Here is a 25300-nt window from a genome sequence, read left to right on the forward strand (position 1 = left end):
TTGTGAGACCAGTGCTGACATATAAAGCACTGATATACTGGAAGAGTGTGGAGAAGAGTACTCGGAAGGAACTTCGAAAAGTACAGAGACTGGCTAGCTTCGGTATCACAAGGGCGTTAAGATCCATACCGCAGGCGCGTCTGAAGGTTCAGCATAACCTTCAGACCCGCCTGCGGTATTTACAAAACCTATTGAGGTATATTCGGGGCTGTGCTACTAACGTAGCCCTTAGGCTGTTTGAACTTGACATGCTGAGAGAAGGCAAACACGGCCAGTGCTCCATTCTGAGTGTCATGGATGCAGGAGATAGGCTGAGGAGGGTCTTAGACTACCTGGCACCAAGACCGATTCGGGAAAGATTGTTCCTGATTCGCTTTGCCGAAGGGAGAAGTAGAAGACGGATGCTGTGTATGCGCTGGATGAGATCTCAGTCTTCACTGACGGCTCCAGGTTGGAGCCAAGGGGTTTACTCGGGCATACTTGACATCGGTATGTCTGTAAGATTGGCAGACAAGTGAACGATCTTTCAGAGATGGTCTGTGTCATTAATTTGGCCGCAAAGGAAATCCGGAGCAAGAACCTGCCACGTTCGAAACTCAGGATATATGTGAAAGGTTTGGCGGCCATCAAGGCCTTGAGCTCAAGGACGATGAGGTCTAAGTTCGTAGCGGAGTGTTTGGAGGGCCCCAACGGGCTCCTAACATTATTTTGGGCAGGACATTGTAATGGGCTGGTTTCCTGGACACATCAGTGTTCTGGGAAGTGAAAGGGCGGATGAGTATGCAGGTAACGTACTAGGATTATAAATACAATGGTCATGGGTTCGACTTCCCAACAGAAACAAAACTTTTCTTATCTGGTCTGATGTACGCCTTCTACTCCTGCAGAAGGATGTTTGATAGGAAGTGGAGAGTTAGCCCGAAGATGATATGCTGGATGTAAACGGCCACCGTGAGACCAGTGCTGACATATGGAGCACTGGCGTGGTGGAAGGTAGTGTAGAAGAGTGCACGGACCAATGAACTTCGAAAGGCACAGAGACTGCCTATCGAAGATGATATGCTGGATGTTTACGGCCATTGTAAGACCAGTGCTGACACTAGGAGCACTGGCATAGAGGATGGCTGTGGAGAAGAGTACACGGACCAATGAACTTCAAAAGGCACATAGACCGCCTAACGTCAGGATCATAGGGGCGTTTAAATTCACACTGCAGGCAGGTCTGAATTTATAATCTGGATGTAGGAGGTAGGCTGAGTAGGGTCTCAGACTACCTGTCGCGAAGACCGACTCGGGAAAGGTTGTTCCGGATTTGCTTTCTTGGAAAGAGGGAGCGGGAGGCGGATGCTGTGTGTGAGTTGCATGAAACCTCAGTCTTCTCTAGCGTCTGCAGGATGGAGCCAGGAACGGGACTGACACTTACCCGCAGATACTTCACATCGGTATGCCAGCAGGTCTGAATTTACAATCTTGATGGAGCAGGTAGGCTGAGTAGGGTCTGAGACTACCTGTCGCGGAGACCGACTCGGAAAAGGTTGTTCCGGATTTGCTTTCACGGAAAGAGGGAGTGGGAGGCGGATGCTGTGTGTGAGTTGCATGAGACCTCAGTCTTCTGTAGCGACTGCAGGATGGAGCCAGGGACGGGACTGACACTTACCCATCGGTATGCCAGCAGGTCTGAATTTACAATCTGGATGTAGGAGGTAGGCTGAGTAGGGTCTCAGACTACCTGTCGCGGAGACCGACTCGGGAAAGGTTGTTCCGGATTTGCTTTCTCAGAAAGAGGTAGTGGGAGGCGGATGCTGTGTGTGAGTTGCATGAGACATCAGTCTTCTCTAGCGACTCCAGGATGGAGCCAGGGACGAGACTGACACTTACCCGCAGATACTTCACATCGGTATGCCAGTTAAACTGCCGGACCAGTTTACGAACTTTCTGTTACAGGTCTGAAATTTCTTTTCCTTTGGCTGCAAAGGAGATCTGAATGATGGACCTGCCACCTTTGAAACAGACTACTTGTCGCCGAGTCCCATTCGGGAAAGGTTGTTGCGGATTTGCTTTCCCGAAAAGGAGAAGAGGACGGCAGATGCTGTGTTGTTGTGTTGCATGAGACCTCCGTCTTCTCTAGCGGCTCCAGAAGGGAGCCATGGATGGGACTGACGCTTACTCGGAGACACTTGATATCGGTATGTCAGTTAGACAGCCGAAAAAGTTTGGGAACTTTCAGTCAGAGGTCTGAAATTTCCTTTGCGTTGGCTGCAAAGGAGATGTGAAGGATGGATCTACCACCTTTGAAGCTCAGCACATATGTAAACAGTATGGCGGCCCTCAAAGTCTTTAATTCGAAGACGATGAGATGGAAGTAATGGGGGCCCGAACACAGGACGTTGTGTTGAGCTGGGTTCAACGGTATTCTGGGAAATGAAAGGGCGGATGTTTTTGCCAAGTGCGAGTTCTTCTAGGCGATGAGGTCGAAGTGCGTGGTGTAGTGATGGGGGCCCAAACGGGCACCTGGCTCAGGACGTTGTGTTGGCTGGTTTCCCGGAAATGTGTTCTGGAAAATGATGGGGTGGATGATTTTGTCAGGGGAGAGTCCTCCAATGCAAATAGACCTGTGGCCGGACTAGCTCACGTGCCATATGTCGACCTACTGAACATAGTAGAGAAGATGGCCAGTGCGGAGGCGGTGGCCGGAAGAAATTCTTGGGTTGGATGTCGGTTTGCCAGGACACTCTGGCCAGCTGTTGTCCAGAAAAGGAGGAGAAAACTGTTGGCCCATGAGAAGCGTCACTAAGTATGATAGCAGGAGTCATAACCGGACACTGTGGGATAGACCATATGGCCGCGCGCATGGAAGACCCGCACGTCGATTACTGTGGACGCCTTCTTGATGAGGATGACGAAGAGACGATCGACGCTATGGACGCTGTCTAGATGGGGATGAGGAAAACCTGTTTTGCTTATGCCCGGGTCTACATAAGCATAGATTTTCCACCCTAGGGTGACGGTTTTTCTCCGATCTTGACGAAGTTTGCAGATTTGTCTCTGTGGAGTCTGCTCAGATAAGACGGGTTTTATTCGACGAGGGAAGCAATGAAATCTTCAACATGATGTTATGCAGACGCAAGAGTACCAATACTTGGCACGCTGCCAGTAAATAATTGAGTAAGTGGGGGCTCGGCCGTGTACGGTACATTGGATGTTTACGGCTGTTATTCGGCGGATAAACGCCAATGTATGTCTGGTATGTCATCGGCTTCTGGACAACTGTGGCCTCAGCAAGATGATACAGGGTAAAAGGTACAGCCGCCGACAGAGACCTGTAGACGTATACATTGAGCGTGTGACATCGAAAATTAAGCTGAGACTGGGAAATTAAGTACCAGTCGCTCCCCAATATTTTGGGTGTATTCTTCTTTCTGTTGGGAGATGGAAATGTAATGTGGCGGCATGCTATATGCGACGCGTCTGATTATCGACCAGTGAGTCCTGCCTTGCTGACGGGTTGAACGTCGTTTTCCGGAAAAGGGTTCTCTGCGCTGGAGATATCCTGTCCTTACCGTCACCTTCTGTATATGGAACAGTTTTCATTGAAATCTTTGGATACATAAGTCTTATGGAGGCTCGCAGCGTCTTTTAGCTAGAGATTTTCGCAATTCTGAAAGACGATGTGAATGCAGTAGCTGCGGTCCGTTTAGACTGCCAAGGTATACGTGGACAGTGAGACTGCCTATCGAAGATGATATGCTGGATGTGAGGTAGCCTTCAAGGCTCTAGCGATGGGTCATGTGAGGTTGAGATTGGTTTGAAGAGGGTCACTGATTGGCGCAGATCGTGCTACGGAATCAGTGAACCCTTCATCCATTGCACAATCTATCCGAGGAGCATACATTGCGTCGTGGGACAGAACCGACAAAAATAGTAATAAATATGCCATTTGAGAATGGATAGAGATAACTCTTTTGAAATGTTCACGTGCTAAATTTCAAGACCCTAGCTGGTCCGGGCGCTTCTTGGCAGGGCCCTAAAGTTGTCCAGTTCGTCATTTTGGGTATTTTGAAAAATTGTTCTGTGGACTGCCAAATCTTCAGTTGTGATGAGATTTTCAAAATTCTCTTTTTTCTAGATAGTGCTCAGCTGCGGCCTGACATCACCACCTGAGCTTCTGGATCTTTGAAGTCCATTCTAAATCTGGGCTCTAGATCTGCTGCAGACAACCAACCGTCTAGTGGATAATATTGGGTTGCCCAAAAAGTAATTGCGGATTTTTTAAAAGAAAGTAAATGCTTTTTTAATAAAACTTAGAATGAACTTTAATCAAATATACTTTTTTTACACTTTTTTCCTAAAGCAAGCTAAAAGTAACAGCTGATAACTGACAGAAGAAAGAATGCAATTACAGAGTCACAAGCTGTGAAAAAATTGGCAACGCCGACTATATGAAAAATCCGCAATTACTTTTTGGGCAACCCAATATTATTGAGTGATTAAAGTTTTTTCCGTATTTAACTATCTATTATGAGTTTCAGAATATTCTTGCGAAGCGAAATAACAAAAAGTCCGCTGCACTCAACGGCACAATAGAAATAATGGGCTAATAAAAATATAAATTCAACTGAATCTGTATACGGAAAAAATTCAATGCATATAAAATTCATATAACATTCCAATCAACCACGTCTTACTATTAGATAAGTGAGAAACTATTTACAATTTACCCCTAATGCAGCTAACTTTTTGCAATGGTGATAACGCGTATTGGCATTTTAAAACAATTTTCTTTTTGCATTTGTTTTTATTTTTGTTTCTTTTTTTTCTATTATCTTAATATTCCCATTATGTTAAAAGTTTAACTATCCTTTGGAATTTTTAATGCTTTCTTCCCATTTAGGATACACTGTTAAGTTTCCCTACCCCCCAGCTTGAGAAAAAGTCAAATTTTCATTTAAGAAAGTAAGCGTAAAGAAAAACTCAAGCAAATCTCAAAAGATTGCGTTTGTACTTCGAGATAAACATTTATGGCTTTCTTAGTTTTGCTTCTTCGAGTGAAATGATAATTTTCGTTTGTTTTAGTGTGCTTTTCTTAAGGTTCAGTCTTTTCCTAACCTCCCCATGCTCACACCATCATATAACTTTGTGTAAAAAGTTCTTAAGCAAATAAAGCAAATGGGGTAAAGCAAAACAAACTGGTTTCTCCCCCTCCCAAAATAATGGGGAAATTTCTTAGTTTAAGCAAAAAAAAAAAAGTTTTTCTACAAGTCTGTATTTTAAAGATAAGCATCTTTGGAAAATGCTTAAGAGAAAGGGCCCAGTCATAAAGGACTGCCAAAAAAAAAACCAAATCTTGATATGCAACTGTGAAACTAAAAGTGACCCAAAAAACACTTACAGTTGGAGCAGGAAGAGAAAAAGAGAGTATTTTTCCCTTGCCCAAAGTAACTGTAAATGTAAATGCTAGGTAAAACTTAATGGTTGCCAATTTCCATGGCAATATTCCAGGTTGTGGCTTTATAGCGCACGTCACGACGACGTGCAATACAAAAATCTATTTAAACTTAATCTTTTTTTCTCTATGTGCTGCTGCTGCTGTGGCTGTTGCTTCCATAGCGTTTTCATTGGGCCTTTATGCATTACAATAACTGCAGGGGCAGAGCTTTTAGATTAAATGGTTTACTACAATATGTAAAATTAAAGCATACCTTAAGGCATACATGTAAATTCCAAAGTGTATGTACCTAGAAAGTCAATGGGGGAAAAAGGGTAGCAAAATTAAGTGAAGTGAAGTTAGCATTATAAGTAGTAGCAGTAGTAGTTGAGCCAAGGTGTTATTTAGCAGATAAAGTAGTCCTAAGTAGTACATTTATGGCTTTGTAAGGGATTATGTCTTTTATATAGCCTACTTTTAGGCTATATGTAACTCATTTAATATGTATCATATATTTAGGGGTAGAATAGAAAACGGTTTATTAGAAGTTATCTTCTAACTATAATGTTAAAAGGGGATTAAAAACTGGAGTTTTGGTGGTAACATCACAAAGTATTAACACATTTGTTACGATTTGAGTAGTTTTTTTGGACAATGGTGCAGATGCGACTATAACAAATCAATGTTCCAAATGTGGGTTAGGGAAAAAATGCACCCCTCATGATCTTGGGAAATAAATTCTTCAATATATAATATTCTTATTAGAGACATGGCTACACTCTGTCATACCTTATTGACTTCAATGGATATACTGTGTTCAGATCGATTGCTAGTGTAAAGTATGAGCTTGCCATTCGCTGCATGTCTACCATGTGCATTTATTTTTAAAGTAGCTTGCTGCTGTTCTCTAGTGCGTAGCAGCCAGTTGCTCAAGCATCTTAGAGTTAGACTTCGTTTATGTTCCGTCATGACATAGAAAATGTTCCGACGTCTCATCATCTTCCCCTACATATGCCCTATACATGCTATCACTTGTCGCACTGATTTTGCATAAGTGAGCTCGTAGCCCTATGTGTCCCGCCATGCTACTAAAAGCTATAATGACCTCATTCTTACTTCCTTTCGTCCTACCGACTGTTTTGCCCTTCCACAGTTTTACATGCACATTCGTCACCCACGCCTTTAACTCTGACTTCGTCGACCAGAAATGCTTCGGGTTAACCAAGTCTATTGACGGCAGTCTTCTGGCCTTCACTGCCAAATTCTCTGTCCTTTCATTCCCTGGTACTCCGTTATGACCCGCCACCCAAACAATGCGGATTATGTCATCTTCGGACAAGGCGTTAATTTCCTTCTTACACTGTAAGACTGTTCGTGACCTTATCGTTCTGGTTGTTATTGCCCTTATGGCCGTTTTACTGTCCACAAAGATGTTCACACTCGACGTCCTCCTCGTGTTAGCACCACTCCACCTCACGCATTTCGTAATCGCCCGGTTCTCCGCCTGCAGGACCGTATTATGGTCAGGCAGTCCAAAACAGATCTCAGTCCTTGGGTTCTCAATGTAGACCGCCAGGCCCACTCTGTCCTCAAGCTTTGATCCATCCATGTAACATGATCTGGCAGATGGTAATACTAGGGTTCCGTCAGTCCAAGACTATGCCGCTAACAACAGTGCCTCGCACTCGACCTCAAATGTCATCTCATATATCCGATCGGAAATCTCTTCCCTTTCTTCCAGGTTTCCTCTCGTTGCCTCAATTATACCGCTATGGTATGGTGCTCTTATCCTCAATCCATTCTCCCATCGCCTTAAGTCTCGCAGCCGCAGTGGCTGCCTCAAACTTAATCTGTATGTCAATGGGTCGGATATCTAGAATGATCTCCAGTGCCCTAGTGGAAATCTTAGTTGTCTGCCTAGGTTTCTACTCCACCAAGCAGACTGCGAACTTTTGCCTTGATAAGTCATAGGGTAGGTTCTCATAAGACTGTTCGTGACCTTATCGTTCTGGTTGTTATTGCCCTTATGGCCGTTTTACTGTCCGTAAGATGTTCACTCTCGACGTCCTCGTGTTAGCACCCCACCACCTCACACATTGCGTGATCGCCCGGATCTCCCCCTGCAGGACCGGGTTTTCCCTGGGTTTTCAATGTAGACCCCCACGCCACTGTGTCCTCAAGCTTTGATCCATCCGTGTAACATGAGCTGGCAGATGGTAATACTAGGGTTCTGTCAGTTCAAGAATATGCCACTAACAACAGTACCTCGCACTGGATCTCAAATTTCGTCTCAGCTATTCGATCGGAAACCTCTTCCCTTCCTTCCAGGATTCCTATCGTTGCCTCGGAAATACCGCGATGGTATGAACTGCTCCCATCCTCAATCCATTCTCCCATCGCCTTAGGTCTCATAGCCGCAGTGGCTGCCTCACACTTAATCTGTATGTCAATGGGTCGGATATCTAGAATGATCTCCAGTGTCCTTGTCAGTATCTTAGTAGTCTGCCTAAGTTTCCATTCCACCAAGCAGGCTGCGAACTCTTGTCCTAGTAAATCAGAAGGACAGTTCTAATAACTGCTCCGCTGTGCTTGTTATTGCATTGACTTCCACCTACAAATGCTGCGCTCATTAAGCCTTCCTTCGAAAATAGAGAGTGAAGACTTAGGCAGTCTACGGCCACTTGGTCGATTTCAACTCGCTCTTGCACTTGTTAAGCGATTATCAGCTTGGTTTTGTTCGTGCTACTAAGTCTTCATTTCCCAGGCTGGGAACTCTTGCCCGTGTAAGTCAGAGGGCAGTTCTCCTCACAAATACTACGCTGCGCTGTTATTGCATAGACTTCCAACCAGCAAAATGCAACACTCATTACGCCCTCAAAAATTAAGGTCGATCTTGAGTTCAAGATAGTGGATAACACAGCTGCTACGTATCTCCATTTTAGTAGCACTCAATATTCGGTTAGGTATTCCTTGGCCATATGGAAGTCCTTTCGAAGGCCCTGCATGCCAATACTTAGTACTTGTCCCGTTTGCAGATCTCGAAGTAGGCCTAGATGCAGTAATCAAAATAATGTCCTCTCCGTCAACTACCGAATGAACAGATCGATGCGCTAGACTTCCAGCAAAACCTTCAAAGACCTTGTAGCGGTGGTACTCATGGCAAAATGTAAATTTTCCCATGAACATTCCATTAAGTAACAGGGGCAAACTTCTCACACATCAATGAGTGATGCCCAATTCAAGTTTAAGCTCAATGATAAGGGACCTCCTTTTTATAGCCTAGTCCGAACTGCGTGCCGTAGTGTGACACCTCTTGGAAAGAAGTTTTTACATGGGTACTGCGCATGTCATCCTACTCATTACACCTTCGAAAATTAAGGTCAATGTCGAGTTCAAGATAGTGGATTACACAGCTGCTACGTTTCTCCATTTTAGTAGGCTCTGTACATTCAATATTCGGTCTGGTATTCCTTGGCCATATGGAAGTCCTTTCGATGGCTCGGCATGCTAATACTTAGTACACGAATTTGTCCCGTTTGCAGATCTCGAAGTAGGCCTAGATGCAGTAATCAAAATAATGTCCGAATCTACAGATCGATGCGCTAGACTTCCAGCAAAACCTTTATTGACTTTCTAGCGGTGGTACTCATGGCAAAATGCAAATTTTCCCATGAACATTCCATTAAGTAACAGGGGGAAACTTCTGGCATATCAATGTTTGCTGCCCGGTTCACGTTTAAGCTCAATGATAAGGGACCTTCTTGTTATAGCCTAGTCCGAACTGAGTGCCCCAGTGCAACACCTCTTGGAGAGAAGTTTTTACATGGGTTCTATGCATGTCATCCTACTCATTACACCTTCGAAAATTAAGGAGTTCAAGATAGTGGATAACACAGCTGCTACATTTCTCCATTTTAGTAGGCTCTGTACATTCAATATTCGGTCTGGTATTCCTTGGCCGTCTGGAAGTCCTTTCGAAGGCTCGGCATGCCAATACTTAGTACACGCACTTATCCCGTTTGCAGATCTCGAAGTAGGCCTAGATGCAGTAATCAAAATAATGTCCTAATGTACAGTTCGATGCGCTTGACTTCCAGCAAAACCTCCAATGACCTTGTAGCGGTGGTACTCATGGCAAAATGCAAATTTTCCCATGAACATTTCATTAAGTAACAGGGGGAACTTCTGGCATATCAATGTTTGCTGCCCGGTTCACGTTTAAGCTCAATGATAAGATACCTCCTTCTTATAGCCTTCGCCCCAACTTCGTGCCCCAGTGCGACACCTCTTGAAGAGAAGTTTTTACATGGGTTCTATGCATGGCATAATACCGTCGCCAGCATTAAGGGGGGGATAATCACCGCTGAAAGTTTTTCTGATGTTCTTGCCATGATTTGCACCCATGGCAGGGTGCGGGCATGCTTTCCTCTGCACTGCAGTGGCCTACTCTAGTGCCAGTACTGAAGGCAGCATATATGATGCCACACGCTTAATCCTTTCAATCTGCCTCACATGATTCACGTGCTCAGTCACCGGCCACCAGACATAACAATCTTACATCAGTACTGGCCATACCACCGCTGAGTACTTTAATCTTAATCTCAAACTTCACCAATCAATCTCAAACTCTCTACGAGAGAGATGAGGGAGGAACCAAGATTGTCCTGGACTCTGTCAAACTATAGTCACACGGAGCCGTAACTTGGTATATCTCAGGCCACACGACACCCACTTTGCTAAATATTGATGGAAGTTTTCCTTGTGTTACCTTTTTTTATATATCCCTCCTCCACCTACCCTTAATCTTCAAGTCACACAACTTCTTACCATGTTGCCAAGTGTTTGTGGAAATTTTTGAAAAATAATTAAAATAAATAACATATTTCATATGATATCTAAATTTACTTCAAGTATATTCCAATTATTATTAAAAAAACAAAAAATAAGCATAAATTTATTTTAATGAGAAAGCAGTTCTCTTCCGCCTCATACAATACAATATAAGGGTATTGTATAACCATATAAAGTCGTTGTTTATGTCACACATGACCATAATCATATTCTTGCGCCTTTGTATTTTCCAAGAATGGATATCATTATCGCCGTCTTCATCACGGTTGTTGTAGTTGTCACCCTCATTGCCATCGTTAAAATGAAACCCAAACAAAGGATCAGAAAGCCAACGACACGCTTGATGACACAAAACCTCCTAACGAATTTACCCCACTAACGCCTTTTCGCATTTAATTTTTGTTGTTTTTTCTGCTGGCGCACAAACCCATCCACCCACATGGTCGTAAAACGGCGGCATAAAGTCAGTGGTCCCTTTGGCAATATTTTATAAATTTAAGTGAAGAAGAAGGAGTGATAAGGCAAACATGCCCCATTGGCCCCCTTGACCGTTACAAATTAAAGTTGAACTTTGTACAAAAAAAAACTTTTTTTATCTTAACCAGCAGATCTTCTAAACACACACACAAACACACCCGCACTTATGATTAAAGCAAGAACTTTCTACATAAATATTTTGCTTTTGATTTAATTTCAGGCCCTACCACTGTACAAATGGTTTCACAAAATCGCCCTCCGCCACCGATGACAGTGCCGGTGCAGATGCCCCAGTATGTCAATGAAAGTGGCACATTGACACATGTGGTCTTGTCGCCGCAACAATACCAGCAGCTACATGCCGGCCAAGGACACATACATCCGTCATTCGTAAGTACAAAATAAACACCAAGCAATACCAAGAAAAATGGCAAATGAGAAATGAGAAACGAGAAAGCATAAAGAAAGAGTGAGAAGAAAAACAAAATCCCTTTACTTTAGGCATACATAGGTCTCTGACCTTCTGTTTGGCATTTGATAAACTAAATTGTGTGCTTACCGCCCACCAGGTCGTCTTATATGGGCTGCAAAGTTTCCTCATATCCCCAAATGATGGCACATACTGACTTACTAACTACACAACAGTCTACACACTGACTAACTGTCTGACTGACTGACTTGTGGACATGCGAACGAACGTGTGTATGAAAGATACATGGGTGATTAAAAGTTGCTTGTAAAGCAACTATGCCATGCTCTTGCCCTTAAGCCTGTTTTTCGTAGCTGGTAAATTGATTTAGATTCAGAGACGTGACCATAGCAGTTTGCCATACTTCCTTCCAGGTGTTTGCTTGGCAAACACACGGCAAGCAATAATTTCTATCTAACATAAAAATATAAAGTTTTCTTCATGGCTCCAACTCAATTAGAGAGTGTCCAGTTGTCTTTTTGCCAACCCAGACGTATGGGTAATATAAATGTAAGCCTAAGGCAGTAACAGAGTGCGTATGAGTTTGTTTAACTACTCCAGCAATAATCATACGCACTAAAGTACAAAATGATTATTGCCTGCAGAGTTATATGTGTTGGTTGTACTCTAGCAAATGTCATGAAATGGCAAATAAATGTGAAAATGACAGACACATATGATGACAGTTTCATAAAGTTCATGGTGTATCAACGGAACGCTTTGCTGGCAACTGGCAACTGACTTTATATTGTCAGCATATTGTGTTTTGCTGCAGTTGGGTTAAATTTTCACAGATGAAATACAAAATCTTCTCCGAGTTAATTTGAACCTAAACCAGGCAGCAGGTAATCTTTTCTTCTCTCCTACAAAATATTTTATCATTTTAATTAGAATGCATCCAGCTGTTTTTTGTCATGCAGGCGAATGAGTAATTTAAATGAAAAATCAAGAGCAAAGCCATAGTGCGTATGAGTTCTGCATTTACTTCACAATAGTCATACGTCCTGGAGTACAAAAAACGCTATACGAAGAAAGAAAGTTACCTTAAAGACAAAATTTCTACCAAATCTACTTCAAAGGCAAATTTACAAGAAAATTTTTTTTAAAGAGACAATTTTCAAAAGTTTCGTTCTTGAGCTAAAAGTTTTCAAGAAAAATTTTCTAGGACCAAATCTTGACAAAAAATTTCGCAGAGTTCTTGAATACTAACGGCCTAATAACACTTAATATTGGTAACACCGCTACCTTTGTTAATAGGATTAGGGAGGCGATATTAGATGTGACGATATGTTCGGAAAATCTAATCGTTAAGGTTCAGGATTGGAGGGACTCCATGGAACACTCTGTCTCTGACCATCGCTACATCAGGTTTAGAATAGCACGGCCAACGCCGAATCCGATAAGCTTACGGAATAAATTGAAAACCAACCGGAAAAAATTTGGAAGAGTACTCAAAAGAAGACTTGGGCAAGTTAATTCACAGTGTCCAAGCACAGAAGAGATTGACTAAAATGTCAATAGGATTACGACTGCACCGGTGGGGTTCTTTGAAGATAGTTGTCCTCTTCGGGAAAGGTAATCAGCCCAAGAAAAACCCTGGATGACCGGGGAGATTCGCAATATTGGAAAAAAATCCGCAGCCTTTATAATAGGGCACGTCGTAAAAAAGCGGAAGTTTCTTGGGATGTGTATTACACACGGCTCTAGGAATACGATAAGATTGCCAGAGCGGCAAAACGTGCCTCCTGAAAGCTTTTCTGCGAACAGGTCGATAGCGTTCATGACGCCGTCAAGATAAAAAAGTTTCTCTCAAAAACCCATGTCCAAACTGAAACTTTAGTAGACGTCATGGGAGTGAGAACAGAGACAACGGAGGACATGTTGAGGCTTTCGATGAAAACCCATTTTCCACAGGATACGAAGGTACTCACGGAGACACCGGAATAATGGCGTTGATCGAAGGTTTATAATAACGGAATTCATGGTAAAGGAATCCTTGGGGAGCTTCAAACCATTTATGTCACCCGGACCTGATAGAATATTTCCGGCGTTACTACAGAAAGAGGCAGACTATCTGGCGCCTCGTCCTGCCAAAATTTTCATAGCGTGCCTAGGACTTGCGTATACTCCGAAACCCTGGCAGGAGACAAGGATGGTATTTATACCCAAGCCCGCAAGGCAATTTATACGACACCAAAGGCCTACAGACCCATAAGTCTTACGCCATTTCTACTCAAAACCATGGAACGTATTGTGGACACGATGATAAAGAGTAGGACATCTAGCGAACTACTCAAATACGTATGTCAGCATGCCTATGTCAAGGGAAGGTCGGTGGAGACTGCCCTGCACGAGGTTGTGCATAAAATCGAAGAATCCTTCGATGCCAAAACTTACACCCTGGCGGTATGCATTGACATCGAGGGGTCTTTTAACAATGTGCGGACCGACACATTGATCCAATCCTTGGACCAGTACCGGGTGGACCCTGTACTTAGAGACTGGATAAACCATATGCTAAGGAACAGGTCTTTAGAGACTGGAAAAACCATATGCTAAGGAACAGGTGGATAAATTGTGTGTCCCATGGCATAAATAAAAAGGAAAAAGTGGCACAGGGCACGGCCCGGGGGGGCCACTCCTATGGGTGACCACCATAAATGACCTATTACGAATGCTGACTGAGGAGGGATTTGAACCCGTCTGCTACCGTACGCTACAACGATGTTATAATACTTCTAAGGGGTAAGGATCCGAACGAGCTATACAGAAGGGCCGAAAGGGTCTTCCATATGGCATACGACTGAGCTAGACCCTGTGGTCTCAATGCTAACCCAAAGAAGACTGAAATATGCCTATTCACGAGGAAGACAAAGGTGGGCCAATTTAACGCACCACGTTTCCTCAATAAGACGATTTCGATATCTGATAAGGTAAAATAATTAGGTGTGATCTTGGACAGGAAACTGAATTAGTAGAGTCACATTCAGAAGTGCACCGAGAAGTCTCACAGATGTTGGGCACTATGTAGACGGGTCGTTATCTCTAAATGGGGCCTAAATCCTAGGATAGTCCACTGGCTCTGCAGGAGCGTGATAAGACCAATACTTACTCACGCCTCAGTAATTTGGTGGACTGCTATGGAAAAAAAGTGCAACATTAGGACCGTACAACAGGTTCAGAGAACATGGTGTCTTGGCACAGGCGGAGCGATGAGGACCACGCCCACTAGAACAAAATTGAAAGTTTTACCCATGAACATTCCACTAAGGAACAGGGACTAACTTCTCGCCTATCAATGAGTGCAGTCCGATTCAAGTTTAAGCTCAATGATAAGGAGCCTCCTTTTTATAGCCGAGTCCGAACGGCATGCCGCAGTGCGACACCTCTTTGGAGAGAAGTTTTACATGGCATATTACCTCACAAATGTTGCCAGCATAAGGAGGGGGAAAGCCACCGCTGAAAATTTTTTCTGATGGTCTCGCCAGGATTCGAACCCAAGCATTCAGCGTCATAGGCGGACATGCTAACCTCTGCACTACGGTGGCCTCCTAGGGCACTGGAGACTATTCTAGATATCCGATCCATTGACATACAGATTAAGTTGAGGCAGCTTCTGCGGCTATGAAACTTAAAGCGATGGGAGAATGGATTGGGGATGGGAGCAGCTTTTACCATCGCGGTATAATTGAGGCGACAATGGGAAACCTGGAAGGTAGGGAAGAATTTTCCGTTCGGATACCTGAGACGACTTTTGAGGTCGAGTGCGAGGCTCTGCTGCCAGCGGCACACTCTTGAACTGACGGAACCCTAGTATTGCCATCTTGTGGTAATGGGTATCAAAATACAAAATATTGTTTACCAATGAAAAGATATTGATATGTGAGACACATCCCTTGACTGTCTACAAAGTCAACTCTGAAACAGTAAGCAAACAATGTATTTTTTTGGAAAATTACATTTACTCTATCTATTTTTCATACAACTCAAAGCCATTGTTGTAATTGCAGAGGTAGAGGAAAGTGTGTCTATGAACATAAAAATTATTCGTACGGCAGCACGCATGACTTTTTGTCTGCAGGTGTACACATTTAGGCATGTACAATTTTATATGATTTTTTGGTTGATGGAGGGATGAGAGGTTTACTGCCAGACAATTATATGAACATGCCAGACACATTTGATGACAGTATAATAAAGTTTATTCAGCAACTTAGGGGTTTTCAGAGAAATTATGTTGTATTGTCATAAAAGTTTGTTGAGCAAATTGTTGTCGTGCTAGGTTTTTGAAATATTTAGCAAAAAAAGAAACAAAATGTCTTTTGAGACAGAAATTTTCTAATGGAAAAGCACAATGTTTTTCGCCTGAACTCTATTTAGAAGTTTTCAGGCTAATTGGATCGTAAAGGTCGACGAATTATTTTGTGTTAAGCCAAAGGTAGTTTTATGAAGCGTATGATTAATTTATTGATTTTATTTGTAATATAATGGGGACGTATGAGTAATATTAATATGAACGTATGAGTTATATTAATTTGGACGTATGCGTTATATTAATTCAAAGTTAACACAGATCGGTTGAATTATGTTCTGATTATTCAGTCGTGTCGTATACCTTTTGATTATTATCAGAAATTTGCTTCTTTGAGTCAAACTATTGGGTTGCCCAAAAAGTAATTGCGGATTTTTCATATAGTCGGCGTTGAAAAATTTTTTCTGTCAGTTATCAGCTGTTACTTTCAGCTTGCTTTAGAAAAAAAGTGTAAAAAAGTATATTTGATTAAAGTTCATTCTAAGTTTTATTAAAAATGCATTTACTTTCTTTTAAAAAAAACCGCAATTACTTTTTGGGCTACCCAATATTATGCTGCACAATATTTTTGATATGCTATACACATTTTGTTCTGAGAGAAAAAAATCACAAAAAAAGTTTTTGGGGAGAATTTCATTAAAATTTTGTCTTTAGGGAAAATTTCATTAAAATTTTTATTTTAGGGAAAATTTTATTGAAATTTTGATTTTAGGGAAAATTTCAATAAAATTTTGACATTGGGGAAAATTTCATTAAAATTTAATTTTAGGGAAAAATTAAAAAAATTTTTGAAAAATTCAAAAATTTCATTAAAATTTTGACTTTAGAGAAAATCTCAAAAAAAAAAATTTTTTCTTTAAAAAAAATTGCATTTGAGATAATTTCATTTAAATGTGGTCTTTGAAATCAATTTTAAACAGTCTTTAAAAAAAATATATATCCCATTTTCCAACTTTTTATTTTATAAACTCATCCCTAGTTCAATTTAAAGCTTCCCACTTTGTCTTTTTCCACGTAAGAGTTTGTTTTTAAATTTAAACTGAATGCAAGCTAAAAATACAAAAAAATATATATTTTCCATCTTCACAAAATCATGTATGATTCATGTCTTCCGGTATCGGAATTTATTTATTTTTTGCCCATTTATATGGAAGTTTGCCTGTTAAGGATGAGATATTTACTGCTCAACAATAATTCCAACTTGTCAGACACATCTGATGACAGTTTAATAAAGTTTACTTTGACACTTAAGAGTTTCCAGGTAAATTATGTTATATTGTCATAACAGTTTTTTTTTTGTTTGCTATGGTAAATTGTTGTCTACCTTTTCTGTTTTATTTCCACAAAATCTCTTTAAGTCAAGTTGTCATGTAGCCGGTAGGTACAAAATAGGCTGTCACAAATTGGCTTTTATTTCATCTTAACCCAATGGGTAGGGAAGTTTGTAGATTTATGTGACCATATAAGCGTATGAGTTATTTTAATTGAATCGGAAGGTTGCATCATTTGGTATGTGATTGCCTTTTTGCTACACAGTTTATTTATTTAATTGGCTTTGTTAAGCTTTAAGTTTCATTTGACCATATAGGCGTATGAGTTATATTGATTTACCCTTAAACTGAAATGTGTGGCCTAAGTCTTTTGCCAGACGCATGGTGCGTATGATATATTTTCTAGGTTATAAAAATCATTCGCACTAGAGGTCAAATTTTGAATTGACCTATGTCCGGTGGAGACTGCCCTGTACGAGGTTGTGTATAAAATAGAGAATCCTTCGATGCCGAAACGTACACCCTGGCGGTATGCATAGACATCTAGGGGGCTTTTAACAATGTGCGGAGCGACACACTGATCCAATACTAAGACCAGTACCGGGTGGACCCGGTCCTTAGAGACTGGATAAACCACATGCTAAGGAACAGGACGATAAATTGTGTGTCCCATGGCATAATTATAAAGGAGAAAGTGACACAAGGACGCCACAGGGGGGCATTCTATCGCCACTTCTATGGGTGGCCACTATAAATGACGTATTAGGGATGCTGACTGAGGAGGGATATGAACCCGTCTGCTACGCAGACGACGTTAAAACACTTTGAAGGGCTAAGGATCCGAACCAGCTATGCAGAAAGGCCGAAAGGGTCTTGCATTTGGCATACGACTGTGCTAGACCCAGAGGTCTCAATGCTAACCCAGAGAAGACTGAAATATGCCTATTCACGAGGAAGACGAAGGTGGGCCAATTTTACCACGTTTTCTCAATAAGACGATTTCGATATCTGACAAAGTCAAATGCTAAGGTGTGGACAGGAAACTGAATTGGAAGTGTCGCATTCAGGAGCGTACAGAGAAGGCTCAGAGATGTTGGGCACTATGTAGACCGTATGCTCGAAATGGGGCCTGAATCCGAGGAAAGTCCACTGGCTCTACAGAAGCGTGATTAAATCAATACTTACTTACCCCTCAATAGTTTGATGGACTGCTATGGAGAAAAAGTGCAACATAAAGACCATACAACAGGTTCAAAGAAAATGTTGTCTTGGCATAGGGAGGAGCGATGAGGACCACGCCCACTAGGGCACTGCAGATTATTCTGGATATCCGACCCATTGACATACAAGTTAAGTGTGAGGCAGCCACTGCGGCTATGAGACTTAAGGCGATGGGAGCAGCTCATACCATCGCGGTATAATCGAGGCGACGATAGGAAACCTGGAAGGAAGGAAAGTTGTTTCCAATCGTTTACCTGAGATGAACCTTGAGCTCGAGTGCGAGGCACTGCTGCCAGCTGCACAGTCTTAGATTGACGGAACCCTAGTATTGCCATCTGGAAAATCACTGTACACAGATGGATCGAAGATAGAGGACAGAGTGCGGTGGGGGGTCTACATTGAGAACCCTGGGACTGAGTTCTAATGTAGACTGCCTAACCATAATACGGCCCTGCAGGTGGAGATCCGGGGATCAAGGAATGCGTGAAGTGTGGTGCTAACGCGAGGACATCGAATGTGAACTTCTTTACGAACAGTAAAATTGCCATAAGGGCAATAACAACCAGGACGGTAAGGTCACGAACAGTATTGCAGTGTAAGAAGGAGATTAACGCCTTCTCTGAGGACGGCAAAATCCGCATTGTTTGGGTGCCGGGCCATAACGGAGTAAGGGGGAATGAAAAGGCAGACGATTTGCCAATTAAGGCCGGAGGACTTCATTCAATAAATTTGGTTAACCCGAAGCCTTTCGGCTCAACGCAGTCCGAGTTAAGGGAGTGGTTGACGAAACCGCATGCAACATTGTGGAACAGCGAAACGGTCGGTAGGACGGCGAAAATCCTATGGAGGGATCCAGATCATGAGAAGACGAGGCTATTACTAAAAGGAAGTAAGAAAGAGGTCAGTATAGGTATTGGTATCATGACGGGATACATAGGACTACGAGCTCACTTTTGTAAAATCGGTGAGGCAAGTGATAGCATGTGTACGGCATGCGGGGAAGATGATGAGACGTTGGAAAATTTTCTTGGTCATTGCCCGGCTTTCGGTATAGTGGTATATAGTATAGTGTCCCCTATACCAGACATGAACCAACTAGGGGCGGGGTATGGAAAACAATTAAGGATTTTGTAAGTAGCACGGAATTCCTAACATAGATTTTCTTTTTGGAGGTTACTTTTTTCGTATTTAGAGCGCAAAACAAGCCAATTACTGGCTTAGGTGGCATGGGGCGGATAAATATCTGCATCCTCCTTTCAACCTAACCTAACCTATGTCCACATTCATAAAACTTAAAGAAGCATTAAAGTAGACTTATTGGGTTGCCCAAAAAGTAATTGCGGATTTTTCATATAGTTGGCGTTGTCAAATTTTTTCACAGCTTGTGACTCTGTAATTGCATTCTTTCTTCTGTCAGTTATCAGCTGTTACTTTTAGCTTGCTTTAGAAAAAAAAGTGTAAAAAAGGTATATTTGATTAAAGTTCATTCTAAGTTTTATTAAAAATGCATTTACTTTCTTTTAAAAAAATCCGCAATTACTTTTTGGGCAACCCATATTTGACAGATTTCCTTTATGGAACTGTTAAATAAACCTACTGTAAAACGGTTTTAAGTTTTGTAAATACCGGTGTTAGTATATAGCGACTGATTATTTCTCTCCGGTAACTGAGTTAATATTGAGCTCGACTTACCAGTGGCGGTTGTGGATTTGATTATGATCACGGGTTTTCCACAGTTACTGACTACGTTATTACAATGAACTAAACATTGTCTAAGTTAGACTGATTATAGACTGATACTACTATCTAACCTATCAATTATTCACATATGGAAATGCAAATTTGCCCATGAACATTCCAATAAGGACCAGTGGCAAACTTGTATATATCTATATTTGCTGTTCAATTCAAGTTTAAACTCAATGATAAGGGGCCTTCTTTTTATAGCCGAGTTCAAACGGCATTCCGCAGTGCGACACCTTTTTGGGGAGAAGTTTTTACATGGCTCCAATGCAAGGCATAGTATCTCAAAAATATCGCCAGCAATAGGAGGGACAACCACTACTGAAATAATGTTTCTGACCTTTTCACCACGAATCGAACTCAGGGTTTCAGCGTCATAAACGGACATGCTAACCTCTGCGCTACGTTGGCCTCCACATATAAAGTGTCCAATGATTATTTGTTTGTTAGTTACGGAAAAGTCCTTCCAACATAAAGCATATAAAATGCAAATTTTGCACATGAACATTCCACTCCCTCCTCCTTTTTAGAGCCGAGTCCGAACGGTGTGCCGCAGTGCGACACCTCTTTGGAGAGAAGTTTTACATGGCATATTACCTCACAAATGTTGCCAGCATTAGAAGGGAAAACCACCGTTGAAAATTTTTTCTGATGGTCTCGCCAGTATTCGAACCCAGTCGTTCAGCGTCATTGGCGGACATGCTAACCTCTGCGCTACGGTGGCCTTCTCCTCCAACATAAAGCATTACCATGATTTCTTGGGCATGTAATTTTTTGTTCTCGTTACTCATTCGCACTAAGCTTTCAGGATTTCATTTGATCATATAGACGTATGAGTTATTTTAATCCGAAAACAGAAACATATGGCGTATGGTAGCCATGGTTGCTTGAATTGTTCATTCGTACAGTAGCACAAATTGATCCAATTATTTATTCATACTTTAATACATACATACTCACACACATGCGCCGGCATGAGATTTTTATGAAATAAGTGAAAGGCATATTTCAACCATTCCGTATGGTGGATATGCCAGACAAAATAACAATTTTGTACTAGTCCAACTTCTTTAATTGTTTTATAATGTCGGAGCTTACAACCCACTAGAATCCAAAGAACAAATAAAACTCAAACACAATCAACAGACGAAATGAATAAAACTCAACACTCAATGAAAATTATATTATCCTCTATTTAATTGGAAATTATTGCCCACTTGTCTTTCTCCTCTCATGGCTATGGACTCTTTTGATAGTAACCCAACGCAGTCATCACATAATAATGATTTTCTTTATACACAATACATCATTCGTACCGAAGTCCTTATGATTTTTGTCTGCAGGTGTAGGCATTTGTACATGCCCTTGTACAATGCTATATGCTTTGGTGAATATGACAGAAAATATTTGATGCCAGACAATAGTCCATGCTAGACACAGCTGTTAATAGTTATACAAAGTTTATGCAGCACCTTAAGGGTAAATTATGTTGTATTGTCGTAACAGATTGTTTAGTAAGTGATTATCACAAAATCAGCACAAAATCTCTTTAAGAGAAGATGTGAAAGACAAACAACAAACAACCATCAGGCACAAAATGTCTGCAACAAAAGACATGTTTTTTTTTGCAAAACTCTATTATAAAGTTTTCTGATTTATATGACCATAAAAGCGTATGATTTTTATTAATTTGAGACAAAGGCAGTTCCATGGGGCGTATGATTTTTTTCTTGTTTGCTCCAGTTACTCATTCGCAGACGCGAAAAATTGTGTTGGTAACTGCTAGATATGAGGTAATTAAAGCGGGAAACGAGTGATGGTATTTTTATATTTTTCTTTTAATTTTGTTGTTATTTGACAAGGAAGGAATTTTGTATAAGAAGTTTTCTCAAAAGCTGGATTATTCACGCGGAGGCTTTTTTCATTTTTTTAACACCCTTCCACCATAGCATGGAAGCATACTAATATCGTCATTCCGTTTGTAACACCTCTACATATTAGTCTAAGACCACATTAAGTTATATTCTTGATCGCCATGACATTTTAAGTCCATATAGCTATGTCCGCCTGTCGACCCATCCTTCTGCCTATTGGAAGCACGCTCTATTTCGAAGCAGTAAAGCTAGGCGCTTGAAATTTTGCACAAATACTTCTTATGAGTGTAGGTCGGTTGGGGTTATAAATGGGCCAAATCAGTTCATGCCAAATTTTGCAAGTTGCATTTTGTTATGACTTCCAACTTCTGTGCCAAGTATGGTTCAAATTTAAATACAGACTATCAAATTTGATCATATTGACGAATGAGTGATTTTATTTCTAACCAAAAATAGATCAATGGAACGTATGAATAATTTTAATTTTGAATAGTAATCATTCGCTCGTATTGCTCGCAATCAATATTAACTCGTATTGCCGATTTGTTGTAGGGAAAAAATTACTGTACTGTACGATATCCCTGGTAACAGAAGTTACATAGACTTCTTTATGGATGGTTCCAAACTAAGCGACCAGGTAGGCTTTGGGGTGTACTCTAAAGATCTAGAACTGGTCATATCGAAGAGGTTACCCGACCACTGCAGTGTGTATCAAGCTGAGATCCTTGCAATTAAGTAAATGGTGAAATGGCTTAGATATAATGTCATAACCACGATTGGCATAAATATCTTCTCAGACAGCCAGGCAGCCACTAAATCCCTGGAGAACGTATTTCTGAATACAAAAACCGCCCTCGACTGTCGCAGATCTCTCAACGAGATGGCTGAACAGTTCAAAATTCATCTGTTCTGGATGCCGGGCCACAGAGATATCCCAAGGTATTGTAAAGCAGATGATCTTGCGAGACTAGGAACAACCTTAGTCATTCCAGGGATACTGGAATCTGTGGGTATGGCTCTAGCGACATGTAAGCTAAGTTTTCAGGTCCAGGCCAGAAGGGCAACGAATGATAGATGGTCACAGAGAAGGGGCTGTGAGCATTCCAAAACTATGTGGCCTCATCTAGACTTGAGGAGGTCTACTGCTTTGCTGTCATTGGCTAGAACAAACGTCTCAGTCATTGTGTCCGTCATGACAGGTCACGGTCTAATCGGAAAATATGGTGACAAACTGAAGGTTGCCAGCACCGACTTTTGCAGAAGCTGTGAGGACATCGAATAAGAACATACTATAGAACACCTCCTTCTGTGTTTGTGTGCCCCGCACTAGCAGTTAGAAGGAGTTCCACTTTAGGTTCTCATTTCTTTGAGAACCTGTCTGATTTAGCGGATGTGAACATTTGCAAGTTATTGCGCTTTTTAAAGCGATCTGGATGGTTCAATGGTAGGAACTAGAAGGCATCTTCCATATTCTGTTCCTGAGGTATCACAATGAATGAAAATGTCTTAGTGAGTCTGATGGCAGAGTGCCACTTAAACCTAACCCAACCAAGGTTGGAAAGAGAGAAGTGATTTGTAGCCGCCCAATAGCTTTATTTGGGAATACACCTTAGCCAGTAATCTGTTTGTTGAGCGCACTGTATAATGACAAAAAAGTCCTGAAAAGGTTTATTCCTGCAACTCCTTCCTATTTAGTTGTTGTTGTTGTAGCAGTGTGTTGTACATTGCTATTTATTAATACCTAATTGCTTTCCACTATGTGCCTGTAATTCGTTTCAAGTCTAGCATTGTTTTCGGGGTATCTGTAAGCCTCAAAATTGGAAATGCTCCAAGTCAAAAAATGGAAATTTGCCCCTGAACTTCCATTAAGGAACAGGGTTAAACTTCTCGCACCTCAATGTATGCTGTCTGGTTCAAGTTTTAAGCTCTATGACAAGAGTCCTCCATTTTATAGCCGACTCCCTTGGGGAGAAGTTTTTACATGGCGAAGCAACTCACAAATTTTGCCAGCATTCCGAGGGGTTAACCAATGCTGAAATTTTTTTCTAAAGTTATCGCCTGGATTTGAACCCAGGCTTGCAGCGTCATAGGATATGCTAACCTCTGCGCTATGGTGGCCTCCTCTGATCTCGATAACCTCAAATCTAACCATTCAAAATTTCAAAGAGTTATTTCTATCCGTTCCCAAATGGGAGATTTTTTACTGGTTTTCTTTCAATTCCATCCCACAGTGCAACGTGTTGTCGACTTCCCTATATCTATTACATATGCTATGACTTGCCGCAAGTATTCTGTATAAATGTGCACGTAATATGTGTGCCCTATGTGTCCCTTAATGATACCGAAAGCCATTTTGTTATCCTTTTAACTTCTGCTCTGTACTATTAGCCTCGTTTTGTGACTTAGGTAAGATTGAAAAGAGGTTGTGGATATTCGCCCCATGACACGTTGGACATACACCAGTTATTGGCTTGTGGTGCGCTCTTAATACTAAAAAGTAACCTTGTTATGGAAAAGAATTAACGATTTTGTAAGTAGCACAGAAATCCTAACATAGATTTTCTTTTTCGAGGTTACTTTATAGTACTTAGAGCGCACAACAAGCCTAACACTGGCACCCTCACCGGCACCCTCTTTTCGACCTAACCTAGCCTCGTTAAAATCTAAGTCAAAAATTCCGTGCAACTCACAAAACCCCTTACTTTTCTCCATTCCACTCTTATAAGTTGGTTTAATGCTGGCATTGTAAGTCGCAAAAGCCGGACAATGGCATTGGATTTACTCCTCAGTCATTTCATTTTCACCACATATCCTTCCCGTGCTGTTACTAGCCGCAACTATTCTGTATACTGATATCCTTCCTACTTACTAACTCAGTATTTTCCTCGTCTTCTTACGATCGGAATGTCCCCATAGGACTTCCGTAGACCTTTCAACCGTTTCTCTTCCACAGTTCTGCATACGTGTCCGTGCCACATTCCATTAATTTACACTGTCTCGCCATTCAAGGCTTAGTATTCGCCAAGTTTATCGATGGCAGTCCTGTGGCCCTAACAGCCAAATCATCTGCCGTTTCATTGACCCCGTTTTCGCTATGGACCACAATCCAAACAATGATCAGAAAGGACATTCATCTCCTTACCGTCCTGGAGGATGCCCTAGTGACTGAATTTTTGTATGCAAAAATGAAAATTTTGAGCACTTGACATCCTGTCGTTGACACTGTGCATCTTATATATATTCCGTGATAGGCAGGATAACAGCCTGTAGAACCGTACTATGCTCTGGCAGTTGCAAACAGAACTCGGTTTCTGGGTCCTCCACCTAGACGCCCAGAGCCCTTATCTCCTCTAGCTTTGACCCAAACTGACAATACCTGAGTCGTGTCAGACCAAGGCTATGCCGCTGGCAAAAAAAAACCCGCATTTGACCTCAAGTAACGACGCAGGTAATCCCAAAACGCCCAAAACTCTTCAAATCTGGTCAGGACTCCTGTGGTCGCCTCGATTTTTTCCGAGATGGTATGACCTGTTCCTATCTTGTACACACTCTCCTATCACCTTAATTGCCTCCCGTGCCCTACTAAGCGCGTTAAGACTCATAGCCCTATGTCTATGGATCGGACATTCAGAAATTTGTTGTCCCTTAAAAGTGCGG

General features: G+C 41.6%; 1 protein-coding gene across 1 annotated transcript in view; it reads left to right on the forward strand.

Moving 5' to 3' along the window:
• Positions 1-25300, forward strand: part of LOC106092768 (fibronectin type-III domain-containing protein 3A) — a 587249-nt gene that overhangs the window by 524008 nt on the left and 37941 nt on the right. Inside the window, exon 4 of the mRNA XM_059366134.1 lies at positions 10974-11143. Within this exon, the coding sequence (XP_059222117.1) occupies positions 10974-11143 (170 nt within the window). The remainder of the gene's footprint in view (positions 1-10973; positions 11144-25300) is intronic.

Source organism: Stomoxys calcitrans, chromosome 3 (genome assembly GCF_963082655.1).
Source record: "Stomoxys calcitrans chromosome 3, idStoCalc2.1, whole genome shotgun sequence".
Classification (NCBI taxonomy): domain Eukaryota; kingdom Metazoa; phylum Arthropoda; class Insecta; order Diptera; family Muscidae; genus Stomoxys; species Stomoxys calcitrans.